The sequence below is a fragment of the Nylanderia fulva genome, unplaced genomic scaffold, assembly GCF_048542155.1.
Source record: "Nylanderia fulva isolate GAGA-0341 unplaced genomic scaffold, ASM4854215v1 Scaffold108, whole genome shotgun sequence".
NCBI lineage: Eukaryota > Metazoa > Arthropoda > Insecta > Hymenoptera > Formicidae > Nylanderia > Nylanderia fulva.
Window position 1 is genome coordinate 310,175 of NW_028189280.1, and position 27,601 is coordinate 337,775.

The following is a 27,601-nucleotide window of genomic DNA, read 5'->3' on the forward strand; positions in this document are numbered from 1 at the left end:
GTTAAGCTCTTCCATGCTAACCATTCCTGACATATTATAAACATTCTCCCTGTTAATGATTGGAAAGGAAGTAGAAATACCCTCAATATCGTTTAATAACTTCCTCATATCCCCTTCACATCCCTGAATAAGTGCAGATACACCATCTTCTGTAATCTTTATATGTTCATTCTTACAGATTTCCTTAATTCTATCTTTCAATCTCTCGGAGCTTATTGGTGAAAATCTAAACTTCGTGCATCGCGATAGAATAGCTGGTATTATTTTATTACTGTAATTAGCTATAAGACAAAATCTAACATTACTGCTATAATCTTCAATGATCCTTCTAAGCGCATTCTGCGCATCTTTTGACATTGAATCTGCTTCATCTAGGATAACAAGTTTCTTATTTCCCATAAGAGATTTTGTGGAGGAAAACGATTTTATGGATTCTCTTACTGTGTCTATACCTCTCTCATCACTTGCATTCAGCTCCAAAACGCTTGATGAGTAATATTTTGGATAGAATTGGTTGGCAACTGCTCTTATAGCAGTTGTTTTTCCTGTACCTGGTGGACCATAAAATACCATGTGAGGCAATGCATCTCTCCTCACCATGTTCTCTAAAAAATTAATCACATCTTGGTTACCAAGTACATCACATAGCTTCTTGGGCCTGTACTTTTCAACAAATGGAAGAGTCATTTAAGGGGTCCTTCCAAATTTTTAAAAAAAGTTATGAAAAGATGGAGTTGATCTATTCCAGATGTTGACTAGAATGTTGGAATAAACATACATCCTGGTTTTGAAGAATTTATTTCACATTAAGATTCTCCATATCTCCCTCTGCCTGAGCCTCTCTAGCTCAGTCGGTAGAGCGTTCGGCTTTTAACCGAAATGTCCAGGGTTCGAGTCCCTGGAGGGGCGGTTCCTTTTGATTTTTTGGATATCCCCACTCATCTTTTTAAATTCAGGTAACAACACGTACTCAGATCAAACCATTTTAAAACCGTTTTTAAAACAAAGTAAAATACTTTAAACAGAAAGAAAGATGGAAAAGGAAAATAAATAAAAAATGTTAATGGCACAGGATAAAGAAATAAGAAAGTGTACCCTAAAAAGCTACATTGGCAGAGAAATCCAAGACATAGATATTACTGAAAGACAAAAAGAGGCGATAACAAAGATGGTATTCCTTAACAATACCAAATTTAGTAATTTAGTAACAGATGTCATAGACGAGATATCCAGAAGAATATCAAAAACAGAGAGATTCCTTCAACCAATACCAGACTTCCCACAACAAAGAAATTCGTCAAGGAAGCAACTCTCCAGGTTATTGGAAGACAAGTTTAAAAGCTTGGTTATAGATGTATTTTTAGTCTATAACCACCGAGATCCATCTGAGGAGAATAAAGCCATGGAGATAGATCTTTTAATCAAAGATTTAGAAGATCTTATTAAATCACTTAAAAGAGATGAGAAGTATGAAGATATGGTGTTCAAGAAAATACAAAGTGACAAGACCTTGTCTGGCAAATCTGATACCTTTTTTGGATATTTAAAAACCATATTTTCCAGGAATAACGAGGATCCCTTTATTATAATCCATATGGAGAGCATTCTCAAGGAGTTTCTTTCAATCCAAAACACCGACTTTTCGTTTATTTTGGATTACAGGGAATTTCTTAAAAGAATTGACTTTTTCTTTAAAGATTGTTCCTTCATGGAGTATGAGTACCATAAGGAGAACATCAAGAGAATAGAAAAAGGGATATTTCGTTGTTATGATGAACCAACAAATGAGAACGAAGATAGTAAAGAGGAGAGTAGTAATGATAAAAGTAGCTATAAAGGAATGAGTGATGATATAAAGAATAAGCTAATAAAAAAGGAAATGTTAAACATCTTTTCATTGCTTCTAGATAACAAGAAGGATATAATGATAACAGGAAGATCTATTAGCGAAGAGGTGAATGGGATAATAAACAATCTAGAGATAATAAAGCGTATAATGAGGGACAAAAGGAGTTATAAAGAAGAGCTGTCCAATCAGGAAGGGATGAGTAACACACAAAGTGATTGTATTAACAAGGAGTTTACCAAAATAGCAGAATCCACGGTGAGGTTAAGTAACAATTTTATTAATAAAGTGGAGAGTATTAGGGAGGTAGATAAGAATTTAATATCTGACCTCAAAACAGAGAATCACACACTAACAGAGTACATAAATGGTAGGGATAGGAATTTAGAACTACCTAATTTAATTTATAATACGGCAAACCTGGTTAAAATAATTCTCTATAATATTCCCACAACGAATATAAAATAGAATGCGGGATGATGCATAATCAAGGAGGTAAGTGAATCAACACCTGTCCAGGTTTTTTGACCCACTGTAAAAGGGAAAGCAAGTAAATTAAAATACACCATCTTAAATAAAATTAAAGTTTGTTGAACCACTTTCACTGCCATTTCTAAATAGGAAAATTTTAGATCCTAAGAGATGGAGGAAGAGGAGATGAGAGGTATTTTGTACGGTTTAGTGGGTGAGATGGAAAAGGATAAAATAGAGAGAGGAGATAGAATATTAATTAGTAAAGGTATGGCTAATAGGAAGGTGAAGATATTAGAAGAGATAATAAGTGTGATAGAGAGATATCCCAAATTATCAGAATTGTTGGTAAATTCAAGATTCTTACAGGAACACTCTCTACTTTTATTAGTAGAGAGTACCTATCAGCAATCGATAACACTCCTCAACCTTTTAACGTTAAGTACGTCAGATTACGTACTACCTACACTTCTAAATTTTCTGTGTACCAAGAGTTTTACGATCTTTCTATGTGATAGAATAGCTAGATACTTAGAAAGGGAAATAGAGCATAAAGAGAGTGGTAGAGTGGAAAATAAGAAAGTAAGGATAATAAAGGATAGTAAGATAATTCAAACGTTAGAATTAATAAATCAAATGATAGTTAAATCTAAGATAGACAATAGAAATGAAATATTTCTGAATCTTTTATTAGAAATTGGTTTTTTTGATTTAATAAATTGTGTTACTACCACGGAGGTGTCCAGGATATATAACAGCATCTTTTTATATGTTTTATGTGATAAGAAGAGTGATAACAAGTGTTATAATAAAGAGGAGAGTTCTTTTAACAACTCTACCTATGAAATTAAAAGAAAGTACTTCAATCCACAGATAATCTTTAAGGAGAAGAGTTTGATAAAGATAAAGCCATATAAGGAGAGATATGAGATATCAAACAGGGAGATATTTAAAAAGATAATTTTTAAATTATTTTTTACCAATTTTTACTTCTTAATAAAGGGTACTACCCTCCTGGAAAACATTCACACGATAAATTACTTATTTTCCATATTAAGCTATAGAGAGTTGGAAAGATATAAAGAGATAAGAGATGAACTGGAAGGAGAGGTTAATGTTGAAAATTACAATAATGTTACCAATTCCACTGATGTTTTAACCTTTTCGCAAATTGATAAAATGCATGAATGCATAAATGAAAAAAGTATAAATAGAGACAAAATTGAAATATTTCCAACAATGAATTGCATTATTGGAAACAAAAAGATTGAGGAGAAGGAGAGTATTTTAAAAGATCTTAAAGTGGAGAATATAAAATTGTTAAGGAATATGGTAAGGTTAATTTTACATTATAAAGGTAGTGAAGTGGATACTAGGACTATTTTGATTAAGAAGATTTTGAACAATGAAGATGTACTAAATAGAATGATTCAATTTTTTATAAAAAGTAGAGACGTTGAGATAAATTTGGAAATATTTGAGTATTTGAATTTAATTTATGGAATATTAAAGAAGTGTAAAGAGGAGAGCATCTCTTTATATTCAAAGAAAGAGAGATTCATAAATTACAAAATATTTAGTTTGGAGGAATTCTGTAAAGCTATTAATAGAGAAGAGATTATTAAAAACATTTTTAGATTATTGGAATATAAATGTAATGAGCTGTGTGTTTACTGTATAGAGAGGGAGAATAGGGAAATTGGAAGGAATGGTAATTGTAAGAAAATCAAAATTGTGAACTTTTTAAGAGATTTCTATAAAAGGATAGATAAAGAGTATTTCTATAAAGTTAGCTATTTAGTAATACTAAAAGATATAAAGGATAAGATAAAGTATAGAGAGGGGATAGAGAATGTAAATATTTTATCTTTTATTGATTTTTATTATAGAGAGTTTATTTTATATTTAAATAGAAATTCATACAACTACGGGAGAGTGTTATTTAAATGTAAGGATAAAAAAATGAGAGAGGATATTAAAAAGACAAAAATTAAGGAAGAGTGTGATAAATCTCTAATTATGGAGAAGGACACTCCCAAAGAGGATGGTAACCCAAAGTTTATGTATCATGGGGACTCTTCCAGCAGTGGATATGGTGAAAGTGAGTTTTATAACGAAAATTTTAATTAACCTTCTATAGCATAAAGAGATAGAAACAGAACTTCTCAATAAAATAACAAAAAAATAAATCGCTAACAATATTGGAGATGAGGTATATCTTGAATTTAAGGGGTAGAGTGACTATCTCCATAGTGGAAGAGAAGGATTTAGATATTTCAAGGATCAGGGCTGATAAAATTAAAATTACACCCAAAAGCGAATTTCTAAGGTGAGTATTCTCTGTTAAACTTTCTCTAAAAGGTCTCCCTATGTAATTTATGATAAAAGTAGAGACCTGCTGGTATGTGGAAAGAATGAACAACCCACTGTTCATTAAAGAAGGTTTAAACTTCTCTTGGTAGGTTAGCTCTTCGTACTTCAGTACCTCCTTGGTTAATAACCAACAGGAGACAATGTGGACGAGAGTTTGGAGTAAAACACTTATTATGATGTAATAATTAAAAATGTTTGTTAAGGGTCTCTTCTTACTCACATCTCTCAAAGGCTTACTTTTTGTAAGGAACATAAACGAAAAGGCTATTAAAATACCAGAAATGGTCAGTTGAGAATCACCAAATCTAACACCCATACAATCCAACACACTTAAAAAATATGCAGAAACTAGCGAATTCAACGCCAGGATCTTATACATTTGAATGGTAGTTACCAGTGCTGATCTTCCTTGTTTTATGATATCTAAGACCGAAATTATTGATCCAGTCTTAGCTGTGAATGGTGCTGCCACACTTGCATCTCCCATCTTCAATTGCACCTCTTGATCTGCATTCAATCCGCTTCTTTCCTTCCTAGCAAAATTACCTTCCACAAGTGCTACTCCAATATGAGCTGATTTCAAGGCTCCAACATCATTTGTACCGTCACCACACATTAAGGTGTGATATCCCATTTCCTTATACTTCTCAATTATCTTTTCTTTATGCTTTGGATTTGCTCTAGCAAAGATAGAATAGCTCATGAAATCTCCAGATTCTAAGACGGAATCTATCATCTCACCCTCCACACCTTTTAAATTGGGAAATTCCAACTTTTTAGCCACATTCAGAGATGTAAGAAGATTATCACCTGTTATCATAATAACTTTGTGATTGGACTCCCTTAACACTCTAACACATTCTGAAGAATCTTTTTTAAGCTTACATTCATACAAAATAAACCCTAAAAAAATCAAATCCCTTTCTACATCCTCCCTTTTATAATTTACTTTAATTCTGTATGGCTTATAACCGATTGCTAACACTCTGTACCCCTCCCTGGCATAATCTTCATATTTGGAATATTCACTTGGTATCTCTCTCAGGTATTCTTTTACCACCTCTGGTGCACCTTTCATTCCAACAAATACATTTTTATCACTTTTCCCTACAACACTCATTCTCCTCAACTCACTACTAAAAGAATATCTCTTTACTATTTTAAACTCCCTACTCTTATCATCGCTTGTGTAGATCACCTTATTATCATCAATTAATTCCATTTTCAAGTATTTTAGAATACTCGTCTCCAAAGGATCACCCTCTACCTTGTTTTCTATTTTAACTAGAGAGTGACATGTACCTAATACACTCCTTAAAATTCCCAATATTGGGTTATTCAAATCTACCATTTCATTATAGCTAGCAAGAGTACCACTAAAACCACATATATCAACAAATTTCTCGTTACTCTTTGCTCGTTTTTTAAGATTACCTTTCACCTCTTTGATACTATTCTCCCCATCATTGAAAAACACAACATCTCCCACTTCTAAAGAAAGATCTGTCAGAGTTCCTGTCTTATCGAAGCAACAGACATCAATCTTACCGGCTAGAGGTATTCTAAATGGTTCTAGACAGAAAACACCAAGAGAAATTAACTTTTGAATTGATGAATTAATGGCCAGGGTTAACTCCATAGGAAGCTCAGGTGGTACCACGTTCGTTATAATTATAATTATCTCCAGAAACAGCTTATAGCTACTCTTTCCCAACTTTACACCCTCCTTATACGCGTAAAAAGACGCGATAATGGCAAAGAACAGCAAGAACAGAATAAAAACAAAAGCCTCCTTGTTATTAGCTGTTACCATCCCCTCACTACACATCATAGTTCTAATTAACTTACCTTGCTGAGTGTCAAAACCTGTTCTAAGTACAAAGCAGGTTATTGATTCTTCTACTTTTACCAGCTTTGTACCACCAAAGAGAATATACCTCTTATCGTTCTTTATCTCCAGCATCTCTTCATCCTTTCTTTCCAAAATATCCTCCTTAGGAAATGGAATAGACTCTCCAGATAGCATAGCTTCGTTAACAGCACATCTCCCCTCTAAAACAAGTAAATCACAGGGTATCTGAACACCTGATCTATCTAATCTTATCACATCACCAGGTAGTAAATCTCTTGTATCAATAAGATCGCCATCTCTAACCGATCTATCACCACATCTACTAATTAACTCTACCTTATAGTTAGATAGATTCATAGTTCTGAATTCCTTAATGTTCCTAATCCTCTGGAATACAACACCCATTTCAAAAACAATCAACATGAAAATAGTAAAAAGAGAATGGTAGATGTAATCATCTAGGCACCATAAGATGCCACAGAAAATTTGAAAAACAAAGAAAGGTGCTACGGCATGATCTAAAAAGAGAGAGAGGAAGGAAGGAGCTTCTATCTTAAACTCGTTCTTACCAAGATATCTAAAGTATTTCTCGTCTATAAACCACTCTTTCAAATATCCCTCCCTGTAATACTTCATACTTCTTCTTATCTCTGGTTTTATTTTTATTATTTTATCTTTGATTATGCAATACTTTCTTTTTTTATACTCAAAATAATCCCCAAAAATCTTACACAGAGACTTTCCCTTATAACGGATGAAGTGTGAGTTTTCTAAAAATTTTACCTTTTTCAGGCTCAGGAAAATGTACATTTCAACACTCCAAAAAGTTGAAATGAACAAAAGTGCGCTGAATAGGATTGGTATGAGGATAGAGAGATTGTGTACCTTCTTGGATAAAAAGATAGATGGTAGCATATATAGAGGGTAGAAATACCCTTTAAAATACCATTGTTTGCTTCTATATAACTCGTACATTAGATTCTACCTTTCTCGAGTCTTCTCTTCTTTTATTTATGGGGATGTTTTTATTTTTTATAAAAATTTAATTTTCTTACGTGGGAGGTGGTGATAGACAATCAGAGCTTAAAAATTTATTAAACGCATTAGGAAAGGATTGCTTACCTTTGTAAATAACCCTTTTGAGATATGTTGGTGATCACCCCTCCCTTAAATAAATGGTAAAAAATGTGCAGAGTAACATTCCAAATGAATCTAAAAGAGCATGCTCTGCTAGAAGGTAATCTTTGATTTGCATCTTTTACAAATAGGTACAAATTTACAGTAAACAGTAAGACACACCGGACATACTAACCCGTACAAGATATGGGTGTTGTGACAATAACAGAACACCTTAAAGTAGGGAATGTTCTCTGTCTTTTTGACACTAAGAATAGAAAATAAAAACTCCAAAAGATCCCCAGGTTTATCTGTGTATATACCACCCGTGGCTATACTTGTTTGGTTTAATGTGGAGTGATATCCACTCAGAGATATAGAATCAACCCTAACACCAATTCTCTGTGCCGTGAAGCAATTCTTTAACATGTAGAGATATTCACTCTCTGTTTCCACACCCAAATTCAAGATCAAGACTCTGGACTTTTTTGATGTTTTGTTTATTAAAGCTAGAGAATACCCAAAATCTTTGTACAGCACAGAATTTGTATCTTTAAACGTACTTAGGATCTTTGCTATAATACCATCCTCACCATCAAACTTCTTTTTCACTTCACTACCTCCATAGTCACTCATTGGTTTGCACTCTCTCGTACTATCAAAGATTACGCTTTTATTGCAAACTATGACAATTCTATTTTCAAGAGATGAATACTCAAAAGAGTTTATAAAAATTAAAATATCATTTAAAATTCTCTCTGGGTTATCTACACTCTCCCAGTTCTCCCTCTTTAGATCTACAACAAGAAACAAAATCATTTTCTCGGCTCTCAGAGGGAAAGGGAAGAGGAGAAAATTAAAATTTTTAAAAAACCACCACTTTATTTTATTTATTGATCAGAACCTGACTCACTAACGTATTCAGAAGAGCTGTCTCCACCATTCTCATCAGAGCTGCTAACATCGTCATCGCTATCAATCGATGAAGAGGACTCATAGCCTTCAGAATCATCCTCACTGCTCAAAGACACTTCTTCATCCTCAACAGATGCATCTTCCGACACAACCACCTCTTCATTCTCGACATCATTTGCTATTTTTTCGCTCCCCACTTCCTTCTTTTTCTTCTCAGAGTCGGTAGTCATCTTTTACGAGGGTTCTTTGAATTTTTTAAGCTAAGAAGGGGGGGATGTTCCTTGGACCGATAAAAATTTTCATAAATCCAATTTAAGTGGGAATAGAGTGAAAATGATGGAATAGACCATGCTATTAGCAGATGTGGAGCTTTTAGTACTCTTTTCCACTGGTTTTTGTGCGGAAAGAGATGGAAAATTCATATCCCTTAACACACGCTAATTAGAGGACCCTTTAATGGAGGATTGTGAGATAGAAAGTGTGGAAGAGTGTAGGAAGAGTGACCAAAGAATTTATCTCCAGAGGAAATGAAAGTTTTAAGTTTATGAAGGATCTATTAGAAGCAGAGTGGTGTAATAAGAAGAAAGTCAAAAGAGAAAGAGAGCTGTTAGAATATCAAAGGTACAGGAATGGAGAGATACTAAAGGATGATAAGGAGGCACTAAAAGAGCTGTCCAAAAGATATCAACTAAGAAGTGTTAACAAACATAGGAACATTAAAATAAATAAAAATAACCAAAAATAACTATTTTTGTTTTTCATCCCCCTTTAAGGGAAGAATAATGGAACAATAAAGAAAGAATTCTATTCCCAAATTGGAATGTATAAAACAAAGAGTAATAAAATCTTAAAATAAACAAAATGAAAGAGTTGAAATATTTTAGAGTGTTTAAATGTGATAAAAGGTACAAATTTAATAGGATATTAGGTAAAGGATCATATGGATCTGTTATATCTGCATACGATGTAGTTGAAAAGAGAAATGTAGCAGTGAAGAGAATAGGATCTCTTGATGCTCTAATAGTGGCCAAAAGAACATTGAGAGAAATTAAGATTTTGAAGCATTTTAGAGATGTGGAAAATGTAAGTAAAATTCATTTAATTAATTTTAAAGGTTATTCAAATAAAACACATCTTACTGCCAGACTCTAAAATTTTTAATGAGGTATTCCTTATACAGGAAGCTGATGGAAGCTGATCTCCATTATATAATATATTCAAAGCAGTCTTTAACTCATGACCATATAAGGTATTTTATGTACCAAATTCTCAGGGGAATAGCTAACATTCACTCAGCGGGTATCTTACATAGGGATTTAAAGCCCGGGAATATCTTGGTAAAGAGGGATTGTACCATAAAAATTTGCGATTTTGGGTTATCCAGGAAATTAAGTGATAAAGATGATGAGAGTATGACAAATTATGTGGCTACTAGATGGTACAGAGCACCAGAACTACTTTTTAACAGAAATGTGTATGAGAAATCGGTGGATATGTGGTCAATAGGATGTATTTTAGCAGAACTATTCTGTAGAACACCCTTTCTCCCGGGCAAATCTACGTTGGATCAAATAACAACGATTTTTAATCTTTTAGGATCACCAGAAGATGTTCTTTTGAAGAAAATCCCCTCACCAAAGGTTAAATACCACATAGAGAAATTGGGGAACAAGGAGAGGGTGAATCTAAGAGAGATATTCCCAAAGGTTCCAGGACAAGCCTTGGATCTTTTGGATAAACTCTTAGAATATGACCCAAGCAAGAGAATCACAGCTTTGGAATCGTTTAAACACCCTTACCTAGAAAGATATAACAATGACTTACCCAAAAAAGTTGCTGAGTTTATCTCATCCTCCAATGAGGAGATATCCATTCCAGAATATAAACAACTTATCTATGATGAAATTCTTTCCTTCCATACCCAACTTGACCCCATAGAAAGGACCCAGCCTTTAGATAATGAGGATGACACTGTCGTTAAAAATAATTAAAATACATCTCTAACTAAATCTTATGATTTATATACACTCTCCATATACAATCTAAAGGATTTGTTCTCTCTATCCTTACAATACCTCTCCATTTTACCCAAAACCATTTCTCTGAATTCTCTATCCTTTCCATTACCACTAAATACACTCAATTCATTTAACTCATTCCCAACTTCTTTATTTCCTAATTCTCTTCTTAAATCCTCCACTATTTCTTTAAAATTTACATCTTTTGGTATCTCTACATCTTTGAATTCTAACTTTTCCCTAAAAAGTTTAAGAACTTCATATAACCTCGTACTTTCGTTTATCTCTTCAATACTAAACTCAATAAGAGACACAGATTTACATTTTTTACTGATATTTGGGTGTATTATTTTATTTTCTATTTCTATTCTCCATTTACCTTCCTTATAGACTAAGAACTTTAAAACACCATCTTTATATACTCCTCTTCTTATAAATACAAGACCTTTAACCTTTTAAAAGTATCTTTACATGGAAATAAATATATTCCATCAGTAAACTCACCTCTACTCTTTACTTTCTCTTCACTTCTTTTAAACTTCAACTCTTCCCATTCCAAATAAAATAAGTTGATTGAATATAACTCATCCCTTACACCATTAATTTCATTATTGGTGTTTTTAAACATTCTATCATCACATCTATCCCGTACTTTCTCTTCTTTTCCTTCCATTTAGGATTTTTCTAATTGGGGAAGAAATTCTAAGTGGAGATCTAGGGATATCTCTTCTTTAAAGGGAAAGAACACAAAGAGACAGAGTAAGAGTTGAAGGAGAGAAAAGAATGTGGGCTAAAGATTTTAATTTAGAAGTGTTTAAATTTCCTATCTTTAGAGAGCTTTAAAAGAGAGAGAGCAGCTTCATAAGTACTTCTAGAAATATTGTATGATGTATTTATATTTTGTTTATTATCTATACTCATCATAAGTCTATTATTTAATGTTTCCTTCTTGTCTTCTATGCCATTACACCTTTTACTATCATCTCTTCCACTCTCCTTTTCTTTTTTCATCTGTTCATGCAAATCTCTAGCCATAGAATCGTACATGTTATGAAATCTATCGATGCTATATTTAGGTGTATTCGACGTTCTATTTCTTGTTTTATAGCCCGTTTTACCATATCTTTTATTTTCTATTCTACTTGTATTTTCTTTAAACTCCTGTTTAGAATTTTCCGTGTTATTACTCGTGCTCATTGTAAAATTAATAATCTAACCGCTTTATATTTATTGATTTATCATTATTAATTATCAATTTTATTGGCTATATCAATTTTATTTACTTTTATGGAAATAAAATTTTTTACCATAAAAATTTTAACTATTTAAGAGCGATAACAATTATAGCTAAATGTTATTAAATCTAGCCTTTACACTGATGTGGTGTTGTTTAAATAGAAGTGGATTTTTGATACAAAATAAAAGAAAGAATGCATGAATGGATTAGAAACGAACGAAAGAGATTTTAGCCAACTTTAAAGAAGAGAGGATACTTGGTGGTTGGAGATAGGCTTAATGTTGACATGAGAGATGTACATAGACACCTTTAAATAGAAACATATTTTGCCAAGAATAGTGAAATTGAAATGCATTTCAATTAAGACAATATTAACGGATCTTCAAGGATGCTGAATTAAAATTGGGAGTAAAGGAACTCATTTCTTTGCTAAGAAGTCTCATCTCGATTATTGTGAAGATTCCTTTTAAAGAGTGATAGTTAGCCAATGAAAATGGAACAAGTGTATTGGAGGGAAAGAAGGGTTGAAAATTATAAAAAGAAAAAAATAAACCCTTCAAGAATGGAAATGAAAGGTGGAATGAGGAAAGCTGGTGTAGTTTTGATGACGTATATCTCTCTTTTGGGAGTGATGGGATTGGAGGTGGTACAACCTAAGAGGTACAAAATGGATGTGGATCATAAGTTTATGTCTAAGATAACAACAAGTCTTCTTACTAGGAAGAACGGGTTTATCTCAGAAATAATATCCAATTCTTTGGATGCTAATAGGAAGTTGTGCGTTGAGACAAGAAATAGAAATGCAGATTTTAACAAGAACATTGTCATTAAATTGGATAGGGAAAATAAAATTCTTACCATTGAGGACAATGGTATTGGTATGAGTGACGAGGAGGGTATCAAATTTTTGGGTAAATTCGGTGCCAGTGGTACTAGGGAGTATAGTAAATCCGAAGAAAATGTCAGTGCATTTGGAGATGGAGAGTTTATAGGCCAATTTGGCATGGGATTCTACTCAGTGTTTGTAGCAGCAGATTCTGTGGACCTTATCACAAGAAGGTATGATAGTGATAAGGCGTACAGATTTAGCTTCGATGGAAATTCTATTGACTATACTGTGGAAGAGACTGTCAGGGAAAATCATGGTACAACTGTGATTCTTAAACTCAAAGACATCTTTTTGAATGAGATCTCCGAGCAACAAATCGAGGAATGGATATATGAGAATCTTTTGAACGATTCAAGTAATACCCATTTCAAGATACAGCTTTGGAAGAATGTTGAAGTGAAGGAAGAGGTGAAGGAAGGAGAAAATGAAGATAAGGAGACTGAAAAAGAAAAGAAAATGGAGTATAAGCTTGTGGACTTAAAGTTAGCACCGTGGACTGTTTCTAAAGAGAGAGACGCATTGGAGAAGATTTTTAAGGAGAGGTTTAAGGACAGTGCAGCTCTTTTAGACGCAAGAAAGATCTCTTTTACTATAAAACAGAGGGATCCCGAGGGTATAAAATTGGACACAAGATTTGATGCCATAGTTTTCATTCCAGAGGTCCATGATCTGAGAATGTTTGGGATAGACAATAAGGGGAAGACTGAGGTCTTTGTGAATGGATCCAAAGTCCACGACAAGAATTTGGAGAAGGTTCCTGAATTCATACATCCTCTTTATGTGATGATAAGTAGTGACAATGCCTTTCTCTCCAGTACTAGAGAAGAGTTTCTTGATTCAAGCAACACTGTTAAATTTCTCATGAATGGATTACAATCTAGGGTCATTGAGATGTTTCACGAACTTTTGGGTGGGAACATCACGGAGAAGGTCGTGAGAGGATACTCAACTCACATAAAGAATGGATACATTGAGTGTGTCAAGGGGAAGAATGATACTATTTCCAAGAAGATAGCTGATATTCTTCCGTTTGAAGTGTTCTCTGGTGTAAAAACTCTCAAGAGTTTTACTGACACCTTAAAGGAAAGTGAGGATGTGTATTACACCACTTTGCCTCTTTATTTGGCCAAGAACTCTTCTGGTAGACCCCATCCCTACTTAGATGGAATCGAGAGTAGCATTTTGTTTATTGATGGGATAATCGATGAACAGATAGTGGGGGCCTTGAAGGAGTATAAGGGTAAAAAGTTGGTTGATATTTCAAAGATGAAGTTTGAATTGAAGGTATTTGATGAGAAGGAAATTGAAAACGAGTTTTACAAATTCATTTCATTCTGTAAAAGAGAGCTGAAGAATTTGGTAGGAGAGGTTGTGCCAAGTAAGAGACTTGTTAAATGTCCTTTTTCTATTAGAGTTAAGGAGAATCAACTTAGTAGCACTTTTAAAAGCATAATAGGAGAGAATTCCATTAAAGCGTCTATTTTCAAGAGTATGGTTGAAAATAAGCCAACATTAGAATTCAATCACGAATCCGAGGAGGTACTTGGGATTATCAAGTTGTTAGAAAGAGATGAGAGGAAAGCGGCAGCCTCTCTTAAGAATTTGGTTATAGGCACCTTTGTTATTTGCTCGGTAGAGCTGTGTGATAAGATAGGGCCTTATTACCATCTTTTGAATTTAGTGAGAGAGGAAATGGGTATGGGAAGTATTTATTATGAACCAGTTGATAAAGAAGAGGAGCGTAAGGAGGATGGCTTTGGAAATGACTCTTTTAAAGGGTTTGGTGATGACACCTTCAAAGATTTTGAAGATCACAAAGACTACGAAGACAGTGAGAAGATGAGTGGTAAAGACGAAGAAGCAGTTGAAGTTTCTGAGGAACCAGACAAAGGTACTCCAAAGGTTAGTATTGATGAAAGGGAAGTAATTGAGAAGGAGGTGATGAAAGACCTCCATGAGGAGAATGTCAAAGCAGAACTTTAATGACGACCCTCCCCTCCTATAATTAAAATGAATTAAGAAAACTAAAATTTACAAGACCATTAAATAGCACATCACCCTCTCTATGCTTCCTCTAATTTCACATCCTTCTACACCCCTCAATTTATAATAAACAACATACTCCCCACCCTTAACAATACTTTCTTTGTCTAAAGACAAATCATCGCTCTCCTTATACCCAACCTTTCTATAAACACCCTTTCTCATTTCTTTACATAAATTTACAACAAAGGCATTTTCTACAACTCTGCGAACCCTACCAACCCTATCCTTTCTGTCGTATTTATTACTTTCAAATCCTCCTATCATCCTCTTTAACTGTTTAAAGATCTTTAAACACAAAGCAAAGCTTTGTCTCCTTATTTCACATCTTTCTAGGAATTTCCTTTTGTTTTTAGACTTCTTGTATCCCCTAAAAATGTAAATCAAAACGTTGAAATCGTCATGAAATCGAACATCCTTGGTATCCTTTTTGTACCTATCTATCACTTTACTTTCTATTTTTATGTCACTGTATATCATAGACACTATGATAACACCTTCTTTAGATACACCCCCTTTAATACTTTCCAGTACTAACTTAGAAAGTAAAGGGTCTAAAGGTAGTTTAGAGACAAACCATCCTTCCTCTGTGAGATCATACCCTAAAATCTCACCTAAAACGGTGTTAAAGGAAGGAGTGGTACTTTCACTGCTATTTTTTATCATCCCCAAAAACATCAGTCTTTCTATACACTCCTTTACAACACCAAGTCTGGGATTGTCAAGAAAATCTAAGAGTGGAGACTCTCCACACCTCCCTCCTCTCTTGAAAATTCTAAGGATCCCTAAAATCAAACTCAGAAGATCGCTTCTCTGTATTTCTGGTAGGGAATGTTCTGAAAAATTATTAAATCTTTCTTTAGAGTACATTCTATAGATAACACCATTAGATACCCTTCCAACCCTACCACTTCTCTGTACAGCCGAATCCTTAGAAATGTCCTCTATCTCCAAATATTCAAAGAGGTTCCTCTCATCAAATTTCTTATTTTTAACCTTTCCTGTATCTATAACATACCCTATACCCTTTATGGTAATGGAGGATTCTGCTATATTTGTACTAAGAATTACTCTTCTCTTTTCAGATTCTTTGAATATCTTTCTGGTGTTCTCTTGCAGGGTTGAATGTAAAAGAACTGTTTCTACACTCTTTATCTTACTTTCTAACACATTTTTGTACCACGTCATCTCTTCTAATCCACTCAAAAATATTAGAATATCCTCACTCCTCCCTTTGCTAATTATACGCTCTACAACCCTAAGAACGCCCTCTGAAAGATTCCCTCCTCCTAAGCCACCTTGTAGGTAGAAAGTATTCCTCCTAAAGGAAGATACACCCTTTATGTTAAATACGGGTGAATATAAGAAGTAATTGCTTAACCTTTCAATATCACCCGTTGCACTCATTAAAATAATCCTTGTATTGATAGGACCATTTAAACTTCGATATTTAAGGTATAAGAGAATTAAATCAATGTTTATAGATCTCTCGTGTACCTCATCAATGATTATAAAGGAATATCTAGAAAGATCGCCATCTTCCACCTCTTTAAGAAATATTCCCTCAGTCACGTAGAGAATCCTTGTGTTTTTGCTACACTTCTTATTAAACCTCACTTTATATCCAGCTATATTTCTCTTCGCCTGTGAGTTAACCCTTTCACTTAGAGATATTGCTGATACCCTCCGTGGTTGTGTTACAACAACCATCCCTCTTTCGCAAAGTAATTGTGGTATTATTGTACTCTTCCCAGTACCTGTGTCACTAACAATTATTAAAACATTATTCCCTTCTATTGATTTGATTAGTTCCTCTTTATAAATTGAGATGATATTCAAGGATCCATCTTCTCCACCACCATCCATCGATTACAACGGTTTCACTTCTAAAAATTTTAACTATTCTTTGATCTCTTCCATTACCTCACGTAGGAAGAGTGGAATGGCTCTCCCGCTCTTTTTAAGAGTACTCCTAAGTTTAGAAAATATTTGGAAATCTTTCGAACAAAGAAATGAAATACTCTTCCCTGGAGCATTTCTACCAGTTCTACCAACTCTGTGAATGTAGGTCTCAATAGACCTAGGAAATTCATAATTTATAACAATCTTTACGTCCTTTATATCCAAACCTCGTCCTGTTATGTCTGTACATATCAAAATCCTTCTCTTCCTACTTTTAAAATCCTCTATTATTCTTCTTCTACACTCCATGTCTCTCCTACCATGCAATACCAATGGGTTATACCTTTTATATCTTTTAGATAATACCTCACATCTATCTATCGTATTACAAAAGATTATTATTAAACCATCTCTATCCTTATCCATAGCCTTTTCAACTATCCTGTCTCTCTCCTTTTTTGTTTCATCCACGTAGTGGAATGTCTCTTCTATGTTCCCGTTGATAAGATTTGGCTGTGATACCTGAATTTTATCAAAGTAGATCAATCTCTCTATCTTCTTCAGATTATCGCTGTAAGTGGCGGAAAAGAGACTTAAAACCTTAATTTTAGGTAGAGAATTATAGATAAAGAAGAAATCCTCCTCAAATCCATCATTCAGCAGTTGGTCCATCTCATCCACCACAATTCTATTACAATATTCCAAAGAAATGCCCTTTACTTCGATTATTTGTCTTAATCTTCCGGGTGTAGCTACAATGACATCTACTCCTCTCTCTATCTCCACGAGTTGTGTTTTAAGATCTACTCCACCCGTTACACACAAAATTTTGGATTTTGCATATTTTTCAAATTCTTCTTTTATCTGAAAACACAGTTCTCTAAGAGGCACTAAAATTAGCAATTTCGGAAAATCATCTCCAATAAAACCATCTAAAGTACCAATATATGGAAGTAGATACGACAGAGTCTTGCCAGTACCAGTCTGCGATATTACCATAACATTTCTTCTCTCCAAAATGTAGGGTATCACCTGCTTTTGTACTGGGGTGGGTCTTGGATGTTCCACATCAACCCTAAAGTTACACTCCATCCAATTTCTTATTGGATTTATCAATTTATATTTTGAGAGAACCTTTATCTCATTATTTTCCCTGTATATCATCCAATCTCTCTCATCCATCATGCCCATATCACATTCCTCCATATCCTTGTGTTTCTGTCTCACTTCTCTTCTAAACTTCATTTTCAGCATTTTATTTCTCTCTAATTCCAATATCTCCCCATCTATAGGGACTGTATCACCCTTGTCTTCATTTACTCCTCTTCCCCATCTTTCATTTTCATGCATTTTATTTTTTATACCCCAAAGGTCCAAAATAATTCAAATACACCTCCCCTCTAACCGTACAATAGCTACTCTTACACTGATACCTCTGTGATATTAAGGTTTGATGATATAACAAATGCTAGGGTAGTAACTCAGCACATTTATTTAAACATTGGTACGTTCCAATACAAAGAAGAAAAGAGAAAGTGAATTAGAAATAAATATTTCCCAAGAAGTAGTAAATATGAAATTAAAAAATTGCAATTTTATATTTCTAAATTTTACCTTTTTAGAGCTTATTATCTCTAAGGTTAGTTACTTGGACACACCTGACCATACAGAGGGATATTACAGTAAAGAGAGGGTTGAAAGAAGAAGGATATTGGAAGAAAAGCTAGGGATGAGTGAGTGCAGATGCAATAAATTTAGATGTATAATATAAACACTACCCCCAAAATCCTTTAAATAAACTTTATTATGAGATATCATCACCTTCCATGGTATCGTCCTCCTCTACCTCCACTTCTTTAGGTATTACCTTAATTTTCAGGATGGAGGTAGGGTCATTAGATTTATTTATTTCATATACCCCCGAGGATTTGATCATTCCGTTGAGAGGAGTCAGAATAAAAGCTTCAAAAAAGGTATGGAAGTCACCACTTCCCGAGTAAGAGACGTACAATGAATTTCCATATGGCACTATGTCTAATTCACTCTTTTTAGAGCTAAATTTTATATTAAAACCATTTTTGGTGGGGGAGTACCCCAAGAGAACCTCACCACCCCCACCCAATACCCCAACGTATCTTTTTACCTTCTGTATCTTCAATAAGAACTTCCCTGATTTTACTATTTCCTCATTTCCCACATTCTCCAAATGTAAGATCTGAGACTCTACCACTAACAATAAGAATGCACACTTAAATATCATTCCCATCCCAGTTATCACTCTCCACTTTTATTTAAAGCACTTCCAAAACAGTTTCATCTTCCCGAGTGAGTGGAGGGATAAGGGAAAGGGAAGATGGCACGAAGGGAAGGGAGGATAGTAGAGCCATACACAAAAGAATCATCAACTTTTTAATTAAATTGAGTGATATTATCACCAAACCAATCACAAATTACATTCCATCAGGTGATTTAATTAAACCAAAAGTTTTATTAAAATTGCACATTCTCCTTCTCTCCTTAATCTCCCCCTTTTGATATCCTCGACCCAAAAATTAACTTTTTATTCCACACTAAAAGGAAAGAATTAATTTAAATTTATAAAAATACCAAAAAAGAGCTAAATTAAAAATTTGAAAGATAAATTCTAAATTAGTAATAATACCACGTTTTGTGATAGGGTGGTACCACTGCACTTCATTAAATGATTTATTAGTGTTCTAAGTTTATTTCATTTTACTATCTTTCTTTTTAAAAAATTAAAATTTTTAATAAATTTTTTTGATAAAAAATTTTCTTTTCTGATAAATTCAAATCCTCTTTTTTGATAATTTTTATATCTAAAATAAAGAGGCTAATGGTTAATCCTAGAAATAATAGAATGTCTAATAATGATCTTAAGGATGAGGAATTGATATATAAAGATAAGGATGGTAAGGAGTTTGATGATGTAATGTTAAGTAATAAAAACGTATACAGTAGAGGTGAAATCCCGGATAATGAAAGTGAAGTGAAGATGAGTGGTAAGAATATGGGAGATGGTATGAAAATCAAAAGGAGTAGTGGGGAGAGTCATGGCGAGAGAGAAAGAAGCTTTAGTGGGTTTGATAACAATAAATACTCAAATTATTATAAGAATGATTTTAATAATTACAATGAGTATGGGAATATTTGTGTTTACGATGACTATCCTAACGGTTTTGATTACAGGGGAGGGGAGTATGGTGGTGGTAAGGAGTACATAGAGGGATATAAATCATCACATGATGAACCTTTGAAATATTTTTATCAAGAGAGAGGTGATAAGAGGAGCAAGGAGGGTGATTTACCAACCACTAACAATGACGAGCCATATCTTAGCTATACCCCACTGAATGTAAATAATACACAGGATATAAGATCTATCTATTCTCAGTATGGGAATGCACCTGTTAAGCATCTAGGAGACAATAAAAGAAAACCAAAGCTTAGGGTGTGTAGTAACTGTATTACCACCACCACTCCATCGTGGAGGAGAAGTTTGGATGGTAAAAAGTTACTATGTAATGCATGTGGATTATACCAAAAGTTGCATGGAAAGGCAAGACCCTACAGCGTGACACCAGAAGGTAAAACTAAGGCTATGAAGGGAAATAATGAGAAATTGAGGTGCAAATATTGCGATACAACGGAAACAACATTCTGGAGAAAGGGTTACGGTGGATTCCCTCTTTGTGATTCTTGTGGTGTAAATTACCAGTACCAGAGAACACCCAGGCCAAAGAATGAATATGTAGATTATCTACAGTATAATAAACCTGATCACATGACCAATTTCTATAACTCATATCCATACCACGAACTTGATGAAAAGGAAAGATATGACCCATATTACCAAAAAAGGTCTAATTATAATCTTAACGTCAATTCCTCAGGTAAACACCAAGACACAAATCCAAACGACTCTACAAATTTTTCTATGTACATGTACGGGTTGCAAGATGGGATGTACACCAGTGATATGTACACTAATGACAAGGGGGGGTATGCTGAGGGGTATGGAGGTAATGGCTATCTTAACATGAGATACTCTCAAGATTATACAGAAACTAAACCTTACAAGAACTCTGGTGAGATGTTAAATAGTGGACATAGAGGAGTATCTGGGAACTTAGAAGATAACCCACACCTACAAGACTATGCTGGTCACATCTCTTCCACTACAAGAAGATCCCCACGTTGTTTAGGGAGTAAGGACCAACGTGGATCTAACAACGCCTCTTACACAGAGGAGCTCTTTCCCAATTTTGTAAGTAAGGAGAGTGATCCAAAAAAGTCAAATCTTCCCAGATCTTTTGAAGAGTCCAATTCACCCAAAGACAGCTCTTTTGGTAGCTCATCCAAATATGCTAAGAAAGGTATGGGATTTGAGTGAAAAGAGAAATTCTCATTAAAAGATTTATCTTTCTGTTATTTTTACTTTAGAGATATTTTCACACTCCTCACCCTTTGAGACCATCTCCTCTCGTCTAAATCTAAGAACCCTAAAATTTTAAACCCCAATGGAGAAGTTGATGAGAAGATGCGATAAATCCCCGATAAGGGGTGATATAACAAGTCTATCCTCTTTGAAAATATCCTTAGATGATTTATTACAGAAATTTTTGTGTATTGAATATTCTCAGTCCCACATACTAACAGATATAAGGATAGTAATTGGACTGATATCAACAATATCGGCTTGTACCTTGACATATCTATCTCTTAATAGAGATTTCATTGAGTATAAGAACATGGCAATGCTCCTTGTAGCTCTTTATTTCTCTTTAAACTTTCTTCTGGAGATACTTCTCAAATTCTTCAACAAGGGATGTATCTTTAGAGGGAGTAGCTCTTCTAACTCCATTAAGATTATTAGTTATATCAAATCACCTGATCCTAATTATATCATCCTATCTTACAAGGATGATAAGGTTATACCTGAGAAGTATAACAAGTCAGTATGTGATTTATTTGATGAGAATGGTGTATTACTCCATGACGTGTTTTTAAGGGACATCCAATCTTTTTTAGAAACTAGGAAAGAGTAATAAATTCATTTTATTGGTTAGTTATTTCTTATTATTCCTATTCCTTTTACGATTCTTTCTGGGGTCATTTCAGGTGTTCTACTCTATTGCCCATTCATTCAATTTAAATCTTAAGGTGAAACAAAATACAACATTAAAGGTAGAGAGGAAGTGTGGTACAATGGGATTAGAAAGAGTTAGTTCAAATTTAAGAGGAGGTAATAATGTGGTGTGGGGTATTTTAGGAAATGTAAAGAGAGATAGCGAAAGATTACATTTAAGTGACAGAACTAGGATAAGAGATGTAAACCTTATAGACAAAAGGATAAGTACTTTGATGAGTCACTCTTTAGATAACAATGACATTCTAAAGAAAGTAAAAAGAGGATGCGGTGGATTGGTGAAGATTAGAGGAGATTCTCACGAAAGTAAAATGCGTGAAATTGGAAAGTGTGGTGTAAAAGAGATACAAAAGATGAAATTTGGGGATCCACCAACATTCCACGAAGGAAAGATGAAAGATAGAACTGAAGACGAGAAAATCAAAGATTTACGAAATAAAACCAAGATAAGATACTACCATGTAAGACCTAAGGGTATAAGTGAAGGGATAGCTTATGGGATAGTGAGATTTCTAAGAACTTGTGCAGATCTATACTTTCAGAAGAGGTATGTCCATAGATCCATAGTTATAGAGACAGTAGCTGCCATTCCAGGATTGGTGGGTGGAATGTTCAACCATCTCTATTCCTTGAGAAACCTAACAGATACGGGTCCTTCGATAGAAAAGTTGTTTTTAGAGGCAGAAAATGAAAGACAGCATCTTCTTACCTTTTTAGAAGTGGGTAGACCAACTCTCCTTGACAAAATAATTATAAGGGGTGTACAACCACTCTTCTTTAATTTCTACATGGTCTTCTACTTCTTCTTTCCAAAAACAGCCCATAGATTCGTTGGATACCTGGAAGAGGAAGCGGTTAGATCTTACGATCTCTTTGAGAAGGAAATATTGAGGGGGGGAATTAGAAATATACAGGCACCCAAAATAGCAATAGATTATTGGGGTCTCCCCAAATCAGCCACTCTTTTAGATGTTGTTAGAGTTGTAAGGGCAGATGAGGCTAGACACAGGGATGCAAACCACCAATTTGCGGATATCCAACCCTTTACCCTAAAAAATCTCTCCAAAGGTCTGAAAGAATAGAAATACATCTCCTAATAGCTTTATTTTACAGTTACTTCCTCTTTATTTTATATTTCTTGAGAACAACACTGATCTTCCTATTTTCAATCTTCCTTCCATCTAAATGTCTGATGGCTTTTAGAGCTGATACCTCCGTAAGGTAGTTAACATACCCCTTACATCCATCAATGACTTTAAGACTCGAGAAACTGCCATAGACACCAAAAACCCTCTCCAAATCCAAATCTGTAAACTTCTTGGGTAAATTGTAAATAAAAACACATTTATCATCACCGTTCTCCACTTTAACCGTGGATCTAGCTTTCTTTTCAGAACCTGTCTCACCATATCTAACAAGTAGGTACTCATCAGACTTGTTAAATTTCATCTTACCATTTACCTGTTCTACACAATTTTTAGCATCTCTCTCATTCTTAAAAAACAAGAAAGCTCGTCTTTTACTATCAACCTTATCCTCTACCAGCCTTACATCCTCTATCTCTCCATACTCACCAAAAAATTCAAAAAGGTCCTTTTCCTCCGCATCTTTAGGTAAATTACCTACAAAGACCTTTCTCTTTCTGTGTGTTGCCAGTTGAACATTCAAAGAAGTCTTTGAATTGTACAATTTCTTATCTTTAAGTGATTCTATGGCCAGTCTAGCACTCTCAATGGTTTCAAATTCAACAAAAGCACTTGCACTTAGATTTACTTCATCCTTATCCAAAAAAGTAGCATTACCGTTATCTTTCACATCTCTACATCCATTCGCTCTCTTTTGAATTAGTTTTATCGACTTTATCTCTCCAAAACACTCAAAAATTATTTGAATATTCTCTTCATTAAAATGTCTTGGTATATTCCCAACAAACACCACACTCATTGAAAGGGTAAGCACGATGGTAATAGAAATGGGGTCTAGTAAATGAATGTTTTACTTTTAAAATGTAAAATAGCACTTTTAGAGGATAAAAAATTTAAATTTGCTAACCCTAGGAGTTAGAGAGATAAAGAGCTAAGACTGGTTAGGAAGGAGTACTGGGGTTATAGTTCACAAATGATAATTAAAACGATAAATCACAGCTTGAAAGAAAACATTAAGGAGAGAAAGAAGGATATTTCCAAGGAAAGTTTTGTTAAGTCTGAGAGGTACCATCCATTAATGAAGGAGAGGGAGTATGTTAGAGCCCTAAATTCAACAAAGATAGAAAGACTACTCTCCAAACCATTTGTCACAGCGCTAAGTAAACATAGAGAGGGGATTGTAAGGATTAACAAATCACAAAATCTCTTTATTTCATCGAGTTTTGATGGTTCTATTTACATCTGGGATATAAGAAGTAGAAGATGTGTAGAGTCATTTTATGTTGATGGATACACTTTGGGTGTTTCATTTGGCCCTGGAAACAGCACCATTCTTGTTGGTGAAAGTGGCGAGGTGAATTTGTATCAAATTGGTGATGAGAATCAGGGAGCAGATATAGATGATGAGAGTGTAAGTAGTGAAGACATCATTACTGGTACCAATACAATTACCATTGATATAAGAGAGGTAGATTCGTGTAATAATACTAATCCTCTTATAGATCGATTTTCAGAGGAGAAGCATTCCTTCTTTCAGAATCTCACCCTTTCTAGAAAGAGCGGAGGAGATCTCCCCGTTCCGGTAAGAGAGATAGAACAAAAGAGAGAGAAGTCTGTACCATTAAGAACATATAAGATAGATGGAAGTATAAATAGTGTGGAGTATTACGATAGTAAATTTGTAGTATCTAGCAGTAATGGATGTAGCGTATTTGATATAAACAAAATTACAAAATTAGAGGAGTACGACAATGAAGAAGTGAGCTACTCTCTTTTCAATAGAAATCTAGATAACATTTTAGGGTATTGTACGAGAAAGGAGATAAAGTTGGTAGATGTGCGAATTAATAAGCAGTTTTCAGCTTTAGGAATTGGAAATAAAACGAATCAGATCAGCTTTAATCCGCTAGAGGGTAATTTCTTTGTAAGTAGCAATGAGGATGGTAATGGGTATCTACACGATCTAAGATATCTAGGAAGACCGGCAAATATTTTTAAGGGACACGTTAATTCAGTTACATCTATAGACTACGATAACAGTGGAAGCGAGGTGGTAACGGGAAGTAGTGATAGAACAGTTAGGATCTTTAGGGTTGGAGAGAGGACAAGTAGGGATGTTTATTATAACAGAAGGATGGGTGTAGTAAATGGTGTTAAGTATTCAAGCGATGGGAAATTTGTAATTTCTGGGAGTGATGACGGATCACTTAGGATCTGGAAAGGTGAAGCATCCATGAAATTTGATCCTTTAAGTAAGCGAGAGAAAGAAAACCTTAAATATTCAAGGACACTTAAAGAGAAGTACAGGGATGTCCCAGAGATAAAAAGTATCTCGTCTCACAGATTCCTGCCCAAGGGAATTAAAAATGAGTTTAAGAAACTCAAGGAACAGCACCTAGCGAAGGAGAGAAGAAAGGAAAAAAAGAGAATCTTGGACAGCTCAAAAACCCTTTAAATAAAAGCTTTACTAAAATAAACTAAAATGTCTCAGAACTTCATAATCCTCACTCTCAGAGTGGTGCATGAGAATCATCACGGACTGGTTACAAAACAGGGGTGCAGAAAATTTTGCGGTGAAAAGGATGGGAGTGTGATAAATTATATATTTTTAAATATAAAATGTGGAATGGGGGTTTGGTGGCCCACTTAGTATAGTGGTTAGTACGCCACGTTGTGGCCGTGGAGACCCGAGTTCGAACCTCGGTGTGGGCATTTCCTTTTTCCAAGAAAGTTAAGAGATGCATTCTCCACAAAATCACAAAGTTTTACCGCTCACATTACCCCCGCTAAAAGGTCATTTTTAACACTTCACCTTTCCGATCCTTTCCTTTTCTAAACAAACAAAAAAAGGATCCTTTGAAAAATGGAGAATTCGATGAATGGATTACTCCCAAAATGGCTGTTTCTCACCATTTTAATTAAAACAACATTGTTAACAAGAGATATAGTGAGGTCGCTAGGTATAAAACTTAATTTGAACCGCACTCTACAAGTCACATCCTTAGATATTGCGGATAGCATTAAAGCCAATAAAGGACCACTTTTTCTGGTTCTCCAAAGTCTAACTCTCGTTTTTAGATCTATCTATGTGAGGAAAATCAGAACTAGGAAGATCTATCTCTGTTTTGTTCTATCGTTTATCCTAGATGGTGTTATCTTTCTACTTCAAAGGCTCTTTTTTACTCTTACCACACAAGAACTCCTTTTAGAATTTTTTTTCATTCTCTTCTCATTAGCTTGGATGGTCTTCCTTTCCCCGTACTACCTTATGAACCATCACCAAGATGGAAAGAGTCAATAAAAGGATGGGATTGTACTAGAAGTAAATAAAATTTAATTAAATTTAGCTATCTCCTTAAGTAGAATACTCCCATCTCTTCTTAAAGGAGTTTAATCACAAGGAAAAGGAGAAAGATAAGTAGAAAGATATAAAATGAATTAGTGAACGATAAATGAGGAGTGGGGAAACATTCATTTTTAATGGGAATCCAGTATTACGAAACTACAGAGAACATATCAAATATACCAACAGTATTTAAGGTCTTTAGTACATCTACAGATCTTTTCATTTTCATTAAACAAGAAACACCAAATGTGAATTTATTTAATGATAGGATAGAAAGAGAGCTCTATAAAAAGTATGGAAGAATTAGAAGAAGGTGTGTTATTTGCTGTAACCTTTTGAATGGTTCTTATTTACAACAAGTACTGAGAATTTTGTTTATAATCCTCTCCAAGAAATTAACTTTTTAATTAAATCCTCCTTTTGAGACCACTCTTCCCTCCTCTAAGACATCTTTCTTGGGACCTCCCTTGATGATGGAAAGGAATGGGCCGAGAGTTGAGAAGTTAAGGGGAATCTTCAAAAAAACATTGGAAGAGACCTTTAAAAATGAAGATAATATCATAAATGAAATACTACAAGATATAGCAGAGAAGGACTCCTTATCATTTAATTCATCACTTGTTGTTACCAAAGAATGTAAAGAGGTAAATGGAGTAAAAAATGGAGAGATTCTAAGAAGCGAGATGTTGGAGTTCCACTTAAAGAATTTGTTAAGGAGATTGAAGGAAGGTTTGAAGTTACAATTCAAAGAGAAGGTAAGAGAGGTGGGTTTAACACAAAAGTTGAATGATTTGGATGAGCTGATAAAGCAAGAAAGAATTAATTTGAGGGATATAAGAAATGAGGAGTATATAAAGGAGATCTTTGAATCTCACATTGTGGAGAAGAAGATAGAGCTTTTGAGATTTCTAAATTCCAACCTTTCCAAGGCTAGGGAATCCAAAAAGGAACTTTCTAGAGAGGTATCTCTGCTCCAAGGAGAGATCGAGAAGTTGAAGAGTGAAAACTCTAAATACAAGGGGAAGGTGGAGTGTATTCTCGGTAAATTTGGAGAGATATTCTAATTAAAGCTCTATTTTTAGGTTCTTTTCTCCCAGAGTGTAAGACACTCCTTCGTAGTGTACCAATGAAGGGGTAAGGGAAGTGTTATAAGGGGATAGGGAAGGAAAACAAAGTTTTATCAAAATTTGAAATTTCATTCCCCAGAAGAAAAGAGGAAACGTTAGAAAGAGGAGCAATAAAAAGTAACAGATTTTTAAGTCTTTAAATTTTGATGATAGA

The 27,601-nt window shown here is 34.4% G+C and overlaps 2 protein-coding genes and 2 non-coding genes across 4 annotated transcripts; 2 read left to right on the top strand and 2 right to left on the bottom strand.

The window, feature by feature from the left end:
* Positions 1-836: 836 nt before the first annotated feature.
* TRNAK-UUU (transfer RNA lysine (anticodon UUU)) lies at positions 837-909 on the top strand. Its single transcript has one exon. It is a non-coding gene; the product is annotated as a tRNA-Lys (tRNA).
* Positions 910-4,451: 3,542 nt separating this feature from the next.
* On the bottom strand, positions 4,452-8,803 carry LOC146725018 (uncharacterized). The gene is made up of 4 exons (XM_085485381.1): positions 8,572-8,803; positions 7,982-8,341; positions 6,138-7,192; positions 4,452-6,002 (listed from the first exon to the last, which is right to left on the bottom strand). The coding sequence occupies exons 1-4, from the start codon at positions 8,801-8,803 to the stop codon at positions 4,452-4,454; spliced, it is 3,198 nt and encodes a 1,065-aa protein (XP_085341507.1).
* A 5,945-nt stretch (positions 8,804-14,748) lies between these two features.
* Positions 14,749-16,626, bottom strand: LOC146725019 (ATP-dependent RNA helicase DHX33-like). Its single transcript, XM_085485397.1, has one exon. It carries the CDS (start codon positions 16,624-16,626, stop codon positions 14,749-14,751), a length of 1,878 nt encoding a protein of 625 aa, XP_085341523.1.
* Positions 16,627-25,614: 8,988 nt separating this feature from the next.
* On the top strand, positions 25,615-25,686 carry TRNAH-GUG (transfer RNA histidin (anticodon GUG)). The gene has a single exon. It is a non-coding gene; the product is annotated as a tRNA-His (tRNA).
* Positions 25,687-27,601: the final 1,915 nt, after the last annotated feature.